At 34.7% G+C, this 20,779-nt stretch overlaps 1 protein-coding gene across 2 annotated transcripts in view; it reads right to left on the bottom strand.

The window, feature by feature from the left end:
* Nucleotides 1–20,779, bottom strand: part of tbc1d23 (TBC1 domain family, member 23) — a 120,482-nt gene that overhangs the window by 36,494 nt on the left and 63,209 nt on the right. For both annotated transcript variants that reach the window (XM_039744997.1, XM_039744998.1), the window contains exons 4-8: nt 14,475–14,679; nt 12,225–12,348; nt 8,628–8,752; nt 3,667–3,713; nt 3,148–3,251 (exon numbers count right to left, since the gene is read on the bottom strand). In XM_039744997.1, the coding sequence (XP_039600931.1) occupies nt 3,148–3,251; nt 3,667–3,713; nt 8,628–8,752; nt 12,225–12,348; nt 14,475–14,679 (605 nt within the window). The remainder of the gene's footprint in view (nt 1–3,147; nt 3,252–3,666; nt 3,714–8,627; nt 8,753–12,224; nt 12,349–14,474; nt 14,680–20,779) is intronic.

The raw sequence follows: 20,779 nt of genomic DNA, 5'->3' as shown, positions 1-20,779 counted from the left end.
ATCAAATTTACACTTTACTCAAGGAAATTTTATATATACCAAGGCATTTTATTATGTTATGTTTTATACAGTATTTATAAATCTCACTCTGTAATAGATAAAGTACTGAATAGTACAAAAAAGTAGCATAAAGTGACCATTTTGCAGTTTTACTAGATTTAGAAGAAGCGTAACTAACTATTAATGAAGATACTGGTAATGTACTGGTAATTAAGTTTTTGTGAGATAAATAACCACCACTTGTATGATTTATTAGTCTGGTGGTTAACTTGGCAAAATACAAATATTACAGCTATTTAAATTTAAATATACAGCAAGCCTTTCATGGCAGTATTACATCCAAGGTAGAAACCAAGCTCAGATGAGGAGCCAGCCAAATGCAGGGACAACTCATGCTCACTTAAGGCCAAATGAGAATTGCAATTAACCTAACATGCACATCACTGGGATGCGAAAAACAGAGAATCCAGAGGGAAAAAATCTAAGCAGACACACAAGGACAAACTCCACCCAGACAGCTATTGTGTATGGTGTTGAAATTCAGGGTGATGGACCCATTACGCAGCATTATTAATCCTTGTGCCATCTTGTTGTCCCATTACATTAGAATGTATATTTGTCAACGAAAAAATGCTTAGGTATATACGTTTGTTTTTTTTTTGTTTTTTATAAAGTGATAAATGGCTTTCCGTGCATAATCACCATTTTTTTCTTTAGTTCACCAAAAATGTGCCACAATAGTTTTCAAATATTACAAAATGAAACAATTTTGCCTGCTCAAAAACAGTATGTAGCATACGTGCATAATACTGTTCTTCATCTGTTGAGAATAGAAAAAGGAGAGACATGCTGTTAATATTAAAAAAAAATATTAACATTCATATTTTAAGAAATAATTATATGTACATTATAATATCTTGACAGCATACATCCTCATGTAATGGACCCTAGGCACCAGTCACTAAAATTAGAACGGGATTTTATTCCAGTTTTCTTCAGCGTGTTGAGTTTGACATTCACCACGCACCACTATGTGTCTGGAGCCAAGCCAAGGAAACTGCTGGCACTTACTCTTTGAAGAAGTAACTTTACTCTCGTTACTAACCAAACTATTGAAATGGACATTTTTAGGAGTTCTACTCTATGAGCTGACTCTTTCCTGGATGATGAAAAAGCTTACCTGTTTGATGCCTCCTTTATATCTGAACTAGGAGTCTCACAAGTAATAAAGTTACTCAATTAAAAAAAATACATGATTAAAAGTGACCTCTGTGAGTAATCAACAAAGTATGGATTAGGGTCCTAGCAGAAAGAATTAGAATTTGTCTGTGGTTTGGGAGCACTGTTTTTTTTTTATAAAGAAAATAAAATTGCCTGTCAACACTGTAAAACAAAATTAGCGTATCATTAAGGCACAACAAATATGCAGCAGCATCTAAAAACAAGAAATCCAGGTATCAACCAAGACTGATGCCACAGGGTGCAGTAATGCTTACTGTGGACAGTGTACAGTTGTAGTGTGCTATTCAACTTATGGCTTTCTTACATTTGCTGTAGATCTCTGCTGGCTCTACAAATTTCCTGATGTCTGTGCTTCAATTCTCCTAGTTTAATCAGTATGACAAACTTAGACAAATTCTGAACTCATCTTAGATACTTTTAGAACACAGCAAAGCCTAATGATGAGTTCAAAAATGGATCCTCCTGATGGTTTGCAAATGGTTATCTTGTATTTTAAAAAACAACCCTATCTACTAATTACTTACCAATGCAGGCTCCCAAGGTGATTTTTTGGGATGTATACCAAATATAATAAAATATAATCAAATATCAAATATAATATCAAATATAACAATAAAAAACAAAAACTCATGAATATTCATAACAGAATACTGACATTTTTCAGATCTCTTGAATGCAATTTTAGTTATCTTGCCAGCTGGTTTTCTCACAGCACTATACATACTAGGCTGGCATCTGTAAAGCATGGAAGGTGCCCGTGTATCTTATTGTAATTAAATAACTTTTTATTTTTTCCCCAATTATCAGCTGTACGTAAAAGTACAGTGTACCTGGTTAGTAATGCTATAATAAAATGTCATTTGGCAAATGAAAGCCATCTATTAATGGCTTAAGACTACTGGTTACAGAGAAGACACTTTATTTCCATTGCACATTCATTTGTGCTTTTTTTAAAAGTTGATGAGTTGAGGCCACATATGAAGTAATTAATTGGAGAATGTCACTAATCATTTCAAAATGAAAACTACGTCACAATACATCATAAAAAAGCTACTAAAAAGCTAATCAACACCAATTTTTTTACTGGATTAAAGTCTGTCCTGTACCTAGTAGAAATCTCACACCCCCTTCCCCCAAAGTCACAGTCAGTTGTGCAGTACCCATTCTGGTAAGGTTTGAAGACAAATGAGAGCAGTAGAAAAGCTTACAATATATTTTTAAAGAGAAAATCTTGTACATCAAAGAGTAAGTTAACATATGATTTTAGACAAGGATAATTTTGGCTGATAACAGCAGTACAACAGAAGTGAGAGGGTACCATTTTAATTTGAACAGCTTAAATTCTGCACCTTTTTACATACATTTTATCAGGCCTAACTGAATAGCTTGAAATACTGCTTATGTGTTTATATTTTTCATAAAGAGATTTTTCAGATTTCTAGTTTATCTTTATCCAGTATAATATTTTAAAGACTTTAAAATGAGACGTCTAGTTTTTTTTTATTTAGTTATGTAAAATTTTAATGTATAGTGTTTGACAGATTAATTGATGAAACAACCTATACATACTCAATTATCTATATATTCAACAGTGTCTGCACTACACTGAGCTTAAGCAGACTTTAGATTGTATCATCACTAGGAAATGCCCTGACCCCATAAACCTTCTTCTGAATATTTCTACTATGCAATCAGTTATCTGGTCTGCAGTCATAGATGGTAAAACAGTAAAAAATAAATCAATAAACAAAGGTTATTGCCTACTAGTCATTCAATGTAGCATAAGAGTACTTTCAGTACATTAAATATATCACCAGAGGAACCCAAACCTTTCACTGCCCACAGGCAGAAAAATCTATATAAATGAAAAATATGCACAATTTTGCATTCCCAAGAAAAATGTACCTTTCTTAAAGAAAGTGGGGTTTTGCTGTAATAGTAGTGTGCTAAAGCGAACAGATCTTCAATATCTTCCACTTCCAAGTGGGCTGGTGATGTCTCAAGCACATCTAATAAAAAAATATGTAAAATAATATAATAAATAATAAATAGACACAATCTTTTGATGAAGTCTTAGCTCTGTTCAGTTTTCTGCATTACTACATAATTTCAGCAACAAAATATTTAGTAAAAGAATTACTTGAACTAAAATAGGCACATTATATAGATTCTATTCATATATACACATAGACTTGACGATGCATGACTTGTGAACCAACAAGTCAATGAACAGTAATGCTTGCTTTGACAAAATTCTTACAATGTATACATTTTTCAAAAACTGCACATAAGTATTAAAGATTTGAGAGAATTGTTATGCCAGAAATTAGAGTTCTGCCAAAATGAAAAAAGTACATTGTTATCATTATACTCTGTTACTGTAGACACTGGCTTTTTGGTTATGGGCTAGGATGTAACACTTACTAATGAGATCCTCTTTGCTGTTATATTCCTGTGTCAAGATGCTCTCCCTAAAAAAATAAACGGGAGAATAAATACAATTACGACTATATGATAAATGCAAAAACAAATTTACAAATAAAGCAGCATCACAGAAACAAAGAAAACAGAGAAATTTACTACCATCAATTTAATCATACTATCTATTGAAGCTCCATGTTACCATTTATCATTGACTGAAGAATGCAGTCAAGCAATAATAGTTATCTTGGACTGGATTGGATTTACTTTATTGTCACACAAAACATACAACAAGGAGTGCACAGCTGAATGAAATGCGTTTCTCCAGACTAAATGTACAAACACAAACTTACAGACAAGTGCATGTTATAAAACAACAGAAAAACAGAATAGATAGCATAAGCAGACAGAATATATACTGTGCATAATCCAATAGACAAATTGGTGAATAATGTTAATATAATAATATGAATAATAATACATAATACACAGACATAACAGCATTTTAGGAGATGCAAAATTCTGAAATATATATGTTCTGTGTCTGTGTGTGTGTTTTCAGGAATTTAACAGTCCTCATATGTCAGCATGCAGTTTGTTATTAGTGAGAGTTGAGTAGTCTGATGGCCCATAGGAAAAAACTCCTACGGAGTCTGGCAGTCTTGCACAGCATACTTCAATAGCTTTTGCCAGAGAGCAAAAGTTTGAACAGACCATTCTCTGACTTCTGACTATCTTAGTAGCTCTCCTAAGGTAGCATGACAAGTACAGATAATGTATACATGGGAGGGTGGTTGCAATTCATTTTTCTGCCATCTTCACCACTCTCTGGAGGGACTTCTATTCCGAAACAGTGCAGCTGCCATACCAGACTATAAAGCTGTTGGTCAAAATGCTCTCTATAGTACCTCTGTAGAATGCTGTGAGGACAGGTTGGGGGAAGTTTACTGTCCTAATCTTTTGCAAAAAGTGAAGGCGCTGCTGAGCTTTCTTGACAAGGGAGGTGGTGTTTGTATATCATGTCAGGTCATTCAAGATGTGCACCCTGAGGAACTTGGTGATTCTTTCTGACTCCACAGTGATGCCATGGATTATAAGTGTAGTATGTGCCATGCATTTCCACCTTAAGTCAACAATGATCTCCTTCATCTTGTTGACATTCAGTGACAGGTTGTTGTTGTCACACCAGATGAGTTAGTTCACTTCCTCTCTGTAAGCAGAGACATTATTGGTGCTGATGAGGCCCACCATTGTTGTGTTGTCTGCAAATATGATAATATGATTCAAGTCATGCCTTACACAACAGCTGTGAGTCATCAAAGTGAACAAAAGGGGGCTCAGAACACAGCCCTGAGGGACCCCAGTGTTCATGCTGATGGTCTCAAGAGATGTTTTTTCCAACATGTACAGTCTGGGGTATGTATGTGAGGACATCCAATATCCAGTTGCATAAAGGGGTGTTGATTCCTAGTTGGTCAAGTTTTCTTACCAAGTGCTGGAGGTTAACTGTATTGAAAGCAGAGATAAAGTCAATACAGAGCAGCCGCACATAACTATTCTTATTTTCCAAATAGGCCATGGTCAGATGGAGTGTTGTCGATATACAGTAGAATTATCAGTGGAGCACTTAGGGGCAGTATGCCAACTGAAGTGGATCGAATATTGGAGGGAGTTTGGATGTTATACGAGCCTTGACCAGCTTTTCAAAACTCTTCATCACGATGGGGGTGAGAAATATAGGGTGATAGTCATTGAGCACTGATGCTGGCGACTTCTTTGGAACTGGTATGATATTAGTGGCCTTGAAGCATAGAGGTACGATGGCGTGTCTCAAGGAAGTATTATAAATGTCTGTAAGTACGTGCATCAGTTGATCAACATAATCCAAGTACACACACTGGTATGTTGTCAGGACTTTCCGTGGGAAGACCCTGAGCAGTATTCTCCGAAAACCAGTTGGGTCAAGATAGAGTGCTGGGAGCGGATTTCATTGTTCTTTTCTTCAAATCAGCTAAAGTAAGTGTTAAGTGTACTGAGAAAATCAATATTGTCATCACAGAGTGGTGGAGGAGACATGTAGTCTGTGATCAACTGTATGCCTTGCCATAGATACCTGGTGTCTATTGAATTACTGAAGTGACCCTGGGTTTTCTGTCTATAAGCATGCTTTGATACTCTCACACCCCAATTCAGGTTGGCTTGTGTAGATCTAACATTTTTCTCCCCAGATTTGAAGGTAGCATTTCATGCTCTCAGAAGCGTATGCACCTCCCTGGTGAACCAGGGATTCTGGTTGGCACGCAGGGTGATATTATTATTGACAGTCACATCTTCCACACACTTGGATATGAATCCAATCACAGACTGATGTGTGGGTTGACAGTGGCAGCCTTTCTAAACAAATTCCAGCCTGCGCATTGAAAACAGTCCTGGAGTGCCGAAAATGCTCCCACTGGCCAAATCATTATCTGCTTCACAGATGGCTTTGTTCTAGTTAGCAGTGGCCTGTAGACTGGAATAAGCATAACAGAGAGATGGTCCAAATTTCCAAGGTAGGGGAGGGGAGCAGCCCTAAATGCCAGTTTGAAGTTTTTGTAAACAAGGTCTAATGTGTTTTCTCCCCTGGTTGCAAGGTCCACATGCTAAAGACTCCAGCTATAATACAAACACAGTCCGGATTAGTATTTTACATCATGATGATGGACGGATACAGCATGGATAGTGTGTCTTTTGTGTTCGCACTGGGAGGAACGTATACAGCTATGATGCTAATAGCTGTGAATTCCTTTGGTAAGCAGAATGGTCAGCACTGCAGTATTAGAAACTCTATTTTGAGAACAGCAGCTTGAGACAATTTCATTTACTAGTGCACCAACTGTTGTACGTGTAAATACATACACCTCTTCCCCAAGACTTGCTGCTAAGATTATGGCTCTTGACTGCACTGAATGTTGTTAGTCCATTCACATGAAATAGACAACAAAAATCAATGGAAGCACAAATTTATATTTGTTATTTGTCCAGATATCGTACAGGGAAGACTACAAACTCATTGATGATTAAGGCGAGTGACCATGAACCTGTTCTTTAGACTTTCTTAAAGGAGGAACAGGTAGCTATTTTCTTATTTTGGGAAAAACTTGTAAAACAGAATATAACCATAAATCAGTCGCGAAGACTTCATCGCGTTGGTAAGCATTGTAACCTTGCATTCATTAACAGTAAACACATGCAGCAGGTGACCAGATATCATACAGAATAGGAATTAAATGACTAGAAACTCACTGATTAGTAAGAATGACTGCGGTTCTTTAGACTTTCTTGAAGGAGAGTCAGATAGCTTCTTTAGATTTTTTAAGGTATATAGAGGATTTCATGGCATTTACAAATAAAGCTGGAGTCAAGTATTGGGACAACTGATATAGTAATTTCCCGGGTCAACAGAAGTACATGAACTTATGTAATGTGGCTATGCAGAAAACCGTACTGAATCCAGTTTGCAAAGTGTGTGTATATACAAACTAGGGCTAGGCAATGTGACCTCAAATCAATATAAATATTAATTGAACATTTTACCTCAATTATGATTAATGAATGATTATTTTGTTGAATACCACCACGGTTGCTCTCTCATGTATTAATAAAGAGACCTGCAGCAATGTCTGTGAACCCCAAACCACCATGGCATCCTAACTGTATACGATTTCCATGGCCCAGGGATTCAATTATTCAACAAGTCATCCAATTTATTAATGTGGGATTAAACATCTTTTTGTTGAATCACACTAAAACCTGAAATAAAAAAAAGCAGTGTTCACGGTTCTAACCGAGCAGCGGTTACAATTAAGAAATCCAATCATGCACAAAAAGAACAAATTCTTGACTCAAAAGAGCAGAGAAACTTGATAATTATTGTAGCTGAGCGGTATTGTGCATGATAGATGGATGGATACTTTAACCCATTATACAAATATACCTGGGCAAGGCTGGGCACTTCATTAGTTTCTCTATGTATTTGGGAATGAAAACTGTTAAGAATGAATTTTAAATTTACTGGATCATCATGATCTGGTTTTAGCTAAATTTATAATTACAAAAATACTGAAATAAAATTCAAACCTTCTTATCCTCATTTTAAAAAAGCATTCCCTTCCATTAAATAACTTGTAAATAACTCTGGAAACTGAAAGTAGGGAATAAATAGGAATACCCTTCACATGGGGATGTGAACATACATTGAAAACAGGACTCTTGACCAAAAGATCTTGAATTCAAAAGTGCCTCCCTGTGTAAAGATTATTCCTGTTTGTGTACTATTTATATTACAAGAATTGTTTATTTAACAATAATTTAGCACAAAATACATGTGTTTTGCATGTTGTGAGCATTTGCCTGGATGACTTTACATGTGGACTTAAAGACACAAGTAATGTGAGATTTTTTTTATATTGTTTTCTAATGTCCAGGATTGGTTACTATTGGGTTCTGTTCTTTCAGAAACTTTATAATGTTGTTTCTCTGCAAAAACACAAAATAATTTTTTTTTTCTCAGTCACCACTACAAACTGAATGAGGTAAATGGAAGTATCATTTTAGAAAAGAAATTTAAAGAAACAAACAGTTGTTGGATTAAGTAATCCTTTAAGTGAAAAGTTTTTCCAAGTCCTTCTAACAATCACTGCCATGGAATTGGTAATCATCAGGTCATTCCACTCTAGTAATATGTGTGTTTTTTTCTTTTTCATGCTTTGCTGAAATACTTTTTCTAATTAAGATAATGTTTTCAGAATTTTCATGTGCCATTATTTTTCCTATCAGATAAGCGATTTATGGTGGAATTAGTATTACTAGCAAATGAACAAACCCCCAACAGAATATCAATATCATTAAACATACTTAATGCTTCCACTGAAGAGAGATGCTGTTGTATAATAAAAAACACCACTAATAAATCAGAAACCTACTTTGCATTGACGAGAATGATGAGCATTAAGAAGAAGATAAGGAATGGATCGGCTTGTTGAAAATACACATCCCACATGGCCTGAGTCACCTCTGGTGAAGAGCAAGATGTAAACAAGCTCCCCAGCTGTAAAAACAAAAATGATATAAACTAAATAAAATCTGCTTTGTACAGTCTGCAAAACAGAGTAATAAATAAATAAATAAAAAACAAGCAAAATGAGATGACAGATAGAACCATAATGCTAAGGAAAAAAACAGGATGCAGCAGTGAAACTACTTACAACTAGAGCATTGAAGTTTCAACTAGTGACAGAAAAAAATGAACAAAATGAATGGTCAATTGTCAAAATGCTGCTAACTCACTTTTCACTCAGCTGTGATAGTATCTGCAATACAGTGTACGGCAAAAGTAGTACACAAGAGAGACAATGCTGTTTTCAGCAAGTATGATTTTTTCAGTGCCTCTTTATTAAATGAGGCCTTGTTAATTTGGTTGACCTTTTAAGTTTCTGTTTTAACATCACTAATGCTACTTGAAAAATTAAGAGTTCACATAATGAAACCTTAATGCTTTACTTGAAGTCTGGATTTTAATTAAATACCCTAAACAAAGGATCCACATTCAAAAAATAAGTTTCATTATTTATTATATCAAACATATAGTACACTTTAAGCAGACACAAAGTAATTAATGTGTGTAAAAAGTGAACCATCCATCCATCATCCGATCCGCTATATCCTAACTACAGGGTCATAGGGGTCTGCTGGAGCCAATCCCAGCCAATACAGGGCGAAAGGCAGGAAACAATCCCCGGGCAGTGTGCCAGCCCACTGCAAGGCACACACACACCAATCACACACTAGGGACAATTTAGGATCACCAATGCACCTAACCTGCATGTCTTTGGACTGTGGAAGGAAACCGGAGTACCCGGAGGAAACCCACGCAGACACGGGGAGAAAATGCAAACTCCAAGCAGGGAGGACCTGGGAAGCGAACCCGGCCTTTAAACTGAATTCAATACTGCTGTTTTGCCATACTCGTCTGCTTACTTGCAGGTTATTTAGAGTCATAGTGATGTGCTTTGTAAATGTTACTGTATAATGATTAAGAAATTACATTCAAATTAGGTAATCCATTAATGGTGCAGCCGCCTACTGGATGACATTTGTTTTATGGGATCAATGATTAAAAAAAATTTTGGAGTATATAGTGGGAGGACAAAGTATTAGTTAGCATTTAATGTAACATAATAACCAAGTAAATATGAAATGGTTCTGACAAAACAAAACACTGAACTTCAATGACTCTTAAAAACAACATCATCCATATAAACAGATGAAATGCTGGTAATTATATGAAACAATACAATTTTTAAACTGAATTAAAAGCAGTCCTGCCCTACTCCAACTTCAAAAAGACGACCACAGAAACTGGTTTCTTTAATAAACAGTCGATAAAGAACAAAACTATCATACCTGTAATTTTGACTACAAAAGAGCATCATAACAGGAGAATAAGGTAATGCAGAGGAAAAAAATTATACATTATAACAATGTGCAGGGCTCCTGTTTGTCTCTATTTGGGCAAGGTTCTGCTAAATGTTTTGTTCTGTTTGAACATCCATGGATGTGATCTTAGCGTTTTGTAGGACATCCTGTACAAATCATGTTTCTCTGATGGCTAATTATATATGACATTCACAGTAATTAGTCACCTTATCTCCCAGTCTCCAAAATGCCATCTATTTAAAAGTAAGTTGATGAATTCCAAATCTCATTATTGATCCCTAACAGGCCAACAAGTATTTATCACATTTTTTCTGCAGTTGTGGTCCTAGAGAGCCAAAATGGCTGCATGTGTTTTTTGCTCCAGTTTACTCATTACATGCCAATTCTTGCTGTTTCTGATGCCTGTAATTCTTTTCTGTAGCTTGTTAGTGAGATCATTTAACCATGTCAGACATTTTGATACTTTAGATTTTGCACCAGAGAAGACTACTATTTCTCTGTTTTTTAATCTTTAATTTTTATCTCTACAAATGTTAAGCTTGCATAAATACTGTATACTGTACTTAAGACTTTATGTGATGTTACTCTTAAATATGAGTGTCTGCATTGCACAGAACGGTTACACGGTTTTAGTAAAAACAATGCATTGTCAGTATGTGCAGTTGATGCCAATATCCTACTGTAAGCAAGATTCACAGGCTGTTCCCATTTGCTTTCTGGCATTCATTTTCACCAATGGCAGTGCTTGAATACAACACATATTCTTCAATATCTACAATCAGCAACTCTGGACACAGCTATGCAATACTGCAGCATGTATTACACTACAATCTCATATTTGTACATCACTTAAAGGAATGCTATATTCAAACTTTGGGCAGGACATCTCTCAATAAAACTGAATTCTGCTTAGTTAGAAAAAACACTATTTTCCATTTCAAAGACAAAAGTACACTATGGTTTGCCTCTTGTGTTATATGAAAACACTTCATATGAAGTCCGTTGCGTACTTCATGACGCAAGTGGTTGAGTGACTGGTTCCCTTGTTATTTGCATCTTACTATTATCGAGAAATGTACATGAAGTTATTCAGAAATTGATGCAGCAATTACATGTTTTTAATTTTAAAGAGTGAATAAAAAATAAGCAAAATAAAGTATGTTGAAGAAAGTGCAATAATTGACTTTTAATTAAGAAACTGCATGGAATCAAAAAACGTAGCATCTGTGCCACTCCGTGAAGGAGATTGAGGATATCTAGCTTTAGGCTCAGACATAGTTATTATACTTTATGGGTAAAATCAAGTTAAATATGTATCTTATCTTAAAAAAACAAACAAAAACCCTATCTAGTATATTACATAGTACTCAGTTTTTCTTTAAAACTTAGTCATACTGCTTTGTTAAATAACCTTGCTTTTGCAGACAAGTCATTCCTTATTTACCTTTTTACAAATCAATGTATCAATCTATATTGGCAATACAGTATATAGTATGTACAAATTAAAAATCCTTCAAGAAAAAAAATAAAATTTTTGGTTCATCAGAAGCCAATTCAACAGTAACATAATTATTACTGTTATAAAAAGAAATATTAGAGAGACAGAGAGAGAGAATTCCTCTGGGTTTCTTCAGCAAACAAACGACCTCAAATTATTTCATTACTTCAGAGATTAAAAGCACTGTTACTAATTTAAGGTTATTTGGGATATGAATGGTCACTTAAACTTCAGATGGTTTTGGGATGGTTTATGGCATGGTCTGTTTATAAAAAACATACAATCTTTGACTTCTGTTCAGACAATTTATTCAATTAACTAGCTGAATCTGAAGATTAGAAACAGAAGATGGAGACCGAAAAACATATACAGCTGAACTAAAGAGTGTCAATTTCAAATAATATGTCAGTTAAAAAACAAAAAAGAAAATTATGATAATATTCCTGGGAATTATATTTAGTAAGAACTTTTTACTGTAAATGTGAGCGCTATGAATGTGTTTTTCATTACGATCGTCGTCACGAAACTGAATTTTTCAAATATTAATAAGAACAACAGAGGAAAAGAAAACGGGAGTCTTTATTACCCAACAAAGGGAATAGGAGTCCGGTGTGATCTTCTTGGTGTCCAGATAGGAACAGAGTTCAGGCTCGTGGTACTGCAACAAAAGGCGAAATAAGTGGAAGGGACGTCCATTGCGGATACAGTCTCTGATGAATAAAGAAAGGTGATAGTGAGTTACCACAAAAAAAAGGTATATAACTGTTAATAGTAGTTAAAGTTTTTTTTTTTTTTTTAAACAAGAATGCAAAAAAATACTTTATACATATATTAGGCAGGAATTCTAAAAAGTTGTTTCTAAACTATTTTATTTCTTTGACATGTAAAGCACACTGAGCTACAATCTTTATATAAAATGTGCTATTGAAATATATTTTTGCTGTTATTTTACAGTGCATAAAGTGAAAACATTGGGAAGGACAAATGACAATGAAAACTCAATAAATAACTCAATAAGTAGTAAGTGTTACGTGTCAATTGGTTTTATGTGCTCTGTAATTTATTCTAGGAACTGAAATATTTTGAACCAAATCAAATAAAAACAAATAAGCGAATCTTTTTAAGATTTTCATGATGTTTTATTGTATTGTATGGTGACAATAAAGGTATTGTACTATTACTCTTAAGAGGCTAGAACTATGTACATTATTTTTTTTGTTTTATCATTTTGAAAAAGTCAAAACCCTAAGCAACTGCAGTTATCTCTCTATACAAAACAATTTTTTTCATATTTATCACACATTATTTTTCGTTACTCAATAGAACAGTAATGGAAGGGCTGAAGTCATACCAAGGCCTGTCTGCAATCATTTAAGGTTTCATCTTCCGCACTGAAAGCAATTCCAGATATTCTTTGCTTAACAGTCCCACAACTGTTCTCAAAAAAATTATGCAATCTTATGATAAATGAATGAGTACTACTTTAATTTTTGTTAAATTTGCATTCATTCAATTATTTATTGAACCTGCTTGTTCCACATTTAGAGGGGCACTGGAGCTCACAATTTATCCCCAATAATAATGAGCTCAAGGCAAAAATTAACTCTGGACCAGCTGCCATTCCTTTGTAGGGCACAGTTACACATTCATGCACATACTGTACACTCAGGGGCCAATTTATAGTAACTGTTTAACTTGATATACATGTCTTTTAGATGTGAGAAGAACCTAGACTACCCAGGAACAAAATCTCACAAACAGGAGGAGAATGCACACATTCCTCACACAAATTATATGGGCTGGACTTTTAACACAGCATCCCACTCTCTTTTTGTGAATCCCACTATGCCTCCATGGTGTGCTGGCCCAGTGGGATCATTTCAAGAAAGGCCCACCAAATTAACAAAATAATTAAAAGGGCAGTCTAAGTTATGGGATGCACTCTGGACCCCACTGGAGGTAGTAGTGAAGGGCAGAATTAAAACAAAACTAAGTGCCATTATGAACAGTGCTGAACATTCTCTCTCTGGGGTTTTCATTTTAGTATAGCATGTCCCTAGTGTTTGCTTGGTGTGTGGGTGTGTTTGTGTGTGTCCTGTGGTGAGTTGGCACCCTGCCCCAGATTGGTTCCTGCCTTGTGCCCTGTGTTGGCTGGGATTGGCTCCAGCAGACCCCCCGTGACCCCGTGTTCGGATTCAGCGGGATGGAAAATGGATGGATGGATGTCCTGTTTGGTGATTCTGAATGTTAGTAACAACACTAGTAGCTCAGATACATGGTTTGTAAATATGGAGTGTGTTACTTTAAACAGGTTTGCTTGAATGGAGACAGGCTTGTGGGATTTGCAGTTTGTAAATGTTGGCACTGTACATATAAAACTGGAAAAGAAGGATGTGGTGGGATTTTTTGACTTTTCCTTTTTACCACCAACTTCATCATTAGCAGTACCTACAAACCCTTTATGAACTGGACGTCCACAAGGAGGAGGATTTACATGGCCATCGAATACTAGGACAGCAGTCCTAGTCTGCCATTGCTCCTTGTGAACAAACACATACACACACACACACACTTTCTGGCTTCTGGTGGCAAGACTTTGTTTATTATCCATTTATCCATTTTCCGGGAAGCCGTTTACAAAACGTGATTATTCCACCACATCTTTCCTTCTGTTAACCATGGCTGCACTCCAGGACCCACACCCATTTTAATTTTGTGATTTTAAGCTCAAAGCTTTTCAGATTCAGTATAACTTTGAGAATTAACAATTGATTTAGATGAAGACTACATGTACTGTATACATACTGTAGGTCTTCTTGCAGTGGTACATGCTAACCTGGGAATGTATTTACTCATGATAGCATAGAAGCAGTTATAGAGGTCACTTCGTGGTAGTCGCAGGCAGAGGAGAGGTTTCACTAGATCTGGCCAGCCAAGGTTCTCCATGAATGTGATGTTTCGAGACTTGCAATAAAAGGTTATAACTGATTCCACATCAGCAAGCAGTGACAAAGCCTCATCTTCTGGAGCTTGCAGTTGATCTATAACAGAAATACAAGGGGGAGTTCAAAATCTTACACAAAAAATTCTTACCTAATAAATGTATATGAGTAAGTAACAGCAGTTTTCATTTTGGGTAAACTGTTTTTCAAAATGTTTTTGGTTAAATTGTTTTCCTAAATGTTGTGCACTGTTCTTGTTGCCATTGTCATGGGAGACAATAGTCATATACAAACTTCCAAACAACAATATGAATATATAAGCACAGAGCAGTGTAATTTCTGACAAAGTATAATTTAAAAAAATTACTGACTTAAACTTAAAAATTACTGACCAATTTAAAAATTACTCTCAAAATACAGGTATAATTTTTAATAATACAGCTAATAAGCAGTAGATTATTTCTACTATTATTTGTACTGCTACAAATTAGCTTGTACGAGGAAGAAAATGTAGCTCGTTATACTGGTTTTGAAAAGCCAGAAATAATCCACATAAGTCACAAAAACTTCTTACAATGCATGAATTAGTAAAAAGCTACCAATCACTGACAACCCTGGAGTGGGATCAGACTATTACTGATACACAACAGGCAACTGTCCAGAGCCTAAACAGATACAACATATTTTGAAAAGCAAACAATATTATTAGAGATCTTAGCTCTCTATAAAGCCATCTTCACTCACGCAAACAGATACAGACACAGATTTTAACTATAACACATATGGCTACTAAGCAGCCATTCATTGAAAAATGCAAGGGTGCTTCTTATATATATCTTCTGATGTTACTTTACAAGAATACTGCTATATTCACGGTCTTTGTCTACTGTTCATTGTATACTGCTGGTATTGTAGTACTGTTCTGGGCCCAAGGGACAATTAAAGTAAGATTTTTGATTATATTATATACATATGACAATAAATTTGAACTTAAATGAAACAAGCTATAATGAGTACAATAATAAACAAACAGAAACAACCCTACTAATTCTACTACGGTAAAAACCTAACAATGCCATGGCTGCTAAGCAGTTGACTGCAACTAACTAATGGATTAACTAGCTACAGGTTGTTTCACAATGTGTAAAAGTGCACTGACAGTCAGTAAGAGAACAGCACTAATACAAAATCATTCTAACATTTATGATAAGGTGTGCTATGGAATCAAAATTAGTGATGCTCCAATTGATTGGCCGTGGATTTAAATCAGCTCATAGTTGAGCTAGCAAATGTCTTTTTTGGTTGTGAACAAAAGCAGTGAGCAGTAAGGCAGACGTTACCAAGACAAAGAGAATATTGGACAATTAGCCTTTACATTAAAGAAAGTGGAGTAATAAATTGAGAAAAATGAATCGGTGGAATCTTCTTGTGCAATTAGGACAACAGTGAGAAAAGCTACTTTAATGAGTTCCGATCTTTTTATTTTGCCCTTTACTTAAAATGAACACTGCTTGCCTCAGTTTGAATGGTGAGGGGAGCTTGTTCTAGGTATGGCATCTCACATCCTTAATTATATGTATAAAAATCCAACGTCTGTCTGCTTTTCACGAGAGAACTACTTAACGCAATGTTTCTCAACCTTTAAGTATTTGCGACCCGAGTTTTCATAACAGTTTTAATCGCGCCCCACCTAACTTTTGAAATGTAGATGCATATTTTATTATACCTACTTAACTTTTATCGTCATTTATCTAACTCATATTTTTGATTCTTGTTTTCTTTTTTTCATGTCTTCGCGCCCCCCTAGGGGGGCCCACCCCACAGGTTGAGAACCACTGACTTAATGGATTTAGATCGGGATTTTTTTCTATAATTTGCTTGAACATTCCATTGATTTTGTGACTTCTGCCAGAGCGCCAAGTATCATAATTCACTTGCGGTACAGATTTATTTACGTGAATCAGGGAGAGCAGCTATGGGCCGAGGGGAGGGGGGTGGCCAGCCTCTGTTCGAATCAGTATGCCACTGGCCATGTTCTGGAGCATACCTTGCCTCTGCTTAGCTAAACCTATTTGTTTATTGATTTTTAAAGTTCGCTACTATGTGGGCGGAACCATGGAGGACAGCTAGTTTTCAATAAGAAAAAGAAGAGCTAAAGAAAAATTTGAAATTGCTGCTCAGCAAACAATAGGCTTGTTAGCTTAACAGCAAAATTAGTCCATTTTACTTGTAAACCTTTTAAACATGTTTGCGTGCTTCTTCTTGATAAACATCTTATGAATATCTGATAGATTTGCAGCTTTATTAAAGGTTTATACCGTGTTTATGATTTGTTTGTTTGTGTCATATATAAGGTTTGGTAAGAAAAAAGCACTGTATAACTGAAATGCTACACCATATTTATAATTACGCCTCAAGAACTAGGAATACATAACTGTTACACTGGGAGGAAAAAAAGAAACACCCTATATAAATATAGTAAATGCATATTTTAACTGTAAAAAAGCTGTACTGCAATTAATGTCTAAAAATTACTTAAACGTATAAATCAATGTATATTTACATTTAAGCAGTGTTTAACTGCCAATATTATAAAATTGAGTAAATGTGCGAGAATAGATATATTGTCTGTTTAGCAAATAATGAAAACTTTTTTAAAATTTAATTTTGTTTCAGATAACTATATTAGAGAAGAAATTAATCTATTTGAAAGCTTGTAATTATGAGAAGCACTATTTTTTTTAATGCCATGTGTATTGTGGTAAATATTGTTAGTTAAAAAGCAAGTATTTTTAGGGAAGTTTATTTATTTTATGCTTACTGAACAACAATTCTACAGAATTTCATATGGTTAATAAAAATTAACAGGTAACAACTGTGGTCCATAGTTTAATATGACACATAAGGCCTCTCTATGTCTGGTTATTCAGAGGCTTAGAGTAAAAACAATTTAAAGAGACAAAGAAAAACAAACAAATAAATAAATCGCAATTTACAGTATATTAGATACTGCTGATGGTATCAGCCCTGTGTAAAAGAACATAAACATTAATTATTAATAATTGGGAATTCTTTAAATTATGTACGTTTTGTTCTTCATTTTCTTTAGTCAATTCCAAGACAGGTAGAATATCTGACTATCTCAGATTGTGCATGCCCAGAAAATACTGGTGTTGTAATAATAATAATAATAATTATAATAAAACAACAATAATAATAATGATACAATGGAAATATTTAGAAGATCTATATATGCATACTACGTTTTTACTTGTTTTATTTTTAGTGAAACTATGACCTTTTTGTTTATGGAATCTACACCAAGCAATACTTTAATGTTTAACAGTATAATGAACTAGATGTTATTATACAAATGAGCACTAAAGCCCATAGAATGAGAAAACAAAAACACATAAACCAAAAATAAAAAATATTTTTATCAGCTTGTTAGATTGTGCACCGGTCTTTTGTTAAATGGCAAGCACTATATTATGCTAAAAAATGAAGTACTTTTATGAGTTGAATATGAAATTAATTCAAAAATATTGTGCAAAACAGTGGTTACAGTATACCACTGGCTCTATGAAATGTTTGACACCTATAGGTCATGCTCTATAGATAAGGATAACCTGATGACAAGAAAACACAAGTTCTGTACATCCTTAATGTCATAATAATGTACAAATTACTGAAGATGCACAAAATACTACGTCTACACTTAAGTAGCATTGCACCAATCTAAATTTCAAAACTAGACAAATCAGAGTTTTGAAAGTTGTTTCAAACTGCTGCTAAAGCAAAAGCAGTTAAATTTTTAAGAAGTTTTGTTATATAATTAGATCTGTACAGTGAGAAGCAATGCATTTTAATTGTAAAACAAACTTCCCTTCATGAAAACTAACAGACACAAAATGATCACTTCAGCAGTAAACCAATAAAAGATTTTTTTTGTATTTATTACTATCAATATTCTTCTTATTATCATATTTATAGATGTAATTAATAATGTTAAGTAAACCGTTTTTCCTCTAGTCCACTTTGAGTAATTTCATTGACCAACCAGCAAAGTTTTGAGACATGCTTTAACTTTATTAACATAACTGTCTTAGATCTCTTGTAACTGAGTGAACTGAAAGGGTATCAGGAGCAGATCCAAGCATTTAATTTACAAAATACATTGTAAAGAGGTATATTTAAAAAGCAGTAGATTCCCCATTTTACAATGGATAATATTAGCTAATCATTCAAAAATACAAACATGATGGTCCCAAAAACAAATAAACAAAATACCACAATCAGAGGTGTACAAAGTTGTAGTCTGGACACCCAGGATTACTAGTTTTCAATTCCAGACAACCAAACTAAAGACTCACAAAGACTGTTTAAATTCATTGGCGCCAGCAATATTTTCCTAATTTGACAAAAACAAAACACCTAATTCTGAATGTATCATCTTAGCTTAAGTATCACTTTTAAAGACGGCTGTTATAAGTGCGTCAGACAACCATATAAAGTCTGGCCTGTACTTGATGCATGCATGCTGGTCGTGAGGACCATAGAGAAAAATATATCAGAAATGGTCATCAAAGTGCAAGAAAGTCATGCAAAAATATCAGAAGTGCATCTCTTTATCGTGTACATCGCCCACTCTGATAGAGTATTATCCTTGCTCCTTTGCCAACAAGAGAAAGAATGGCATCAGCTGTAAAACAACTGGGGCATCATATCTTCTTGTACTTTACTGCAATATACAAAGTAATAATTAGTGCATACTTTGTTAAGTTGGGGAAAAAAAAGAGGAGATGATAAGGTCAATCGCTGCATTGCTGCATTATCACAAAAATAAATGGAAAATAACTTTTCAAATACTGGAAGCACTTTTTTTAGCAGATTATACATAGAGGATATTCAACAAGGTACTGACAACCTCAGGGAGGGGACAGAATCACAACCAAAGTAGAAAATGTACCTTACTGTATGCAGAAGGCATCCAGAAATTGAATATAAAAACAGTCCTTTGTTTTCAGGAAAAACTAATTTCAGGATTGAAAAGCTGAGAAAGAACAGTTAACATTGGATTTTTTACTATACTCACAATCCTTCAAAATGTAACATGCTGGTGAAAGTGCATTCTTCATTTAATGAATTGTACAATTTGGAAACCAAAAATGTACACTGGTCTTGCTTTCACTGAGAAAATGACCTAAAATATTCAGCAACTTACTGATTACATGTGACTGCTTTAATGTTTTAACAATGCTCCTGTCACAAATTTTCATGTCTTCAGTCTCATGAAATGGATAGTAACCTTTTGAATTCAGAGGGCTATAAGCCATCACAAACAGACCTTGCCTTATACAGTCACGGAAAGGGAATCTTATAAAAATTAGATGCTCACCGGTAAGGTTGTGTGAAAATGCTCTTTACAATTACCCTGAGTACTGCAGATGTGAACATGCTTCAGGCCTAATCCTAATTTCATCTAATACGAAGACTCACTAAATGGTTCAAGTGTGACAAATTTGAATACAGCTGTATGCATAGATCACTAGTTGTGTAAGGTGTAATACACTGTAAAGAACATAGTACACCTAAGAATATCCCTGAAGGAGAAACAGATAAGTGGGATCTAAATGAGATCTGAAAGCAACATGCCAGAATACAATATTTATGGTGTATTTCAGTAATTGTTTATCAAATATTTTTGTATATATTACAAAAAGACCACACATCAACATGACATAATTCTTTAAAAATCATCTATTTACTTAAAATGTTCTCTTTCAAGATACTGATTGCTTTTATATTGTGGCAAAAGAGTGCTATGTACTCATGCACAACCTGACTTTAAATATTAGGTAATGTTACACCTCGTATGTAATGATGGGCTATCATAAAGCATACCTAGATTACTATGATTGCTAAGCTGGAAGCCCAGATGACTACCATATGTATTTACAATGTGTAAACCCCTGACAACATTGCATAGCATGTATGGAGTAATACGATGTTGAAATTAATATGAGGAAAAAACAAGCTGCCATTCTTTGACATGTAAGGTTTGACCTTTTGAAGAAGAGTTTAATTTAAATATTAGCACTCAATCCGACAGCCCTATTGGCGCCCTAAGGCGCTTTCTAAATAAACAGGATTGTGAGAAATTAATTCATGCATTTATCTCTAGTAGGATTGACTACTG

Source organism: Polypterus senegalus, chromosome 2 (genome assembly GCF_016835505.1).
Source record: "Polypterus senegalus isolate Bchr_013 chromosome 2, ASM1683550v1, whole genome shotgun sequence".
NCBI classification, from domain to species: domain Eukaryota; kingdom Metazoa; phylum Chordata; class Cladistia; order Polypteriformes; family Polypteridae; genus Polypterus; species Polypterus senegalus.
The sequence above is the reverse complement of the archived record's forward strand: the minus strand, read 5'-3'. Positions and strand labels throughout refer to the sequence as shown.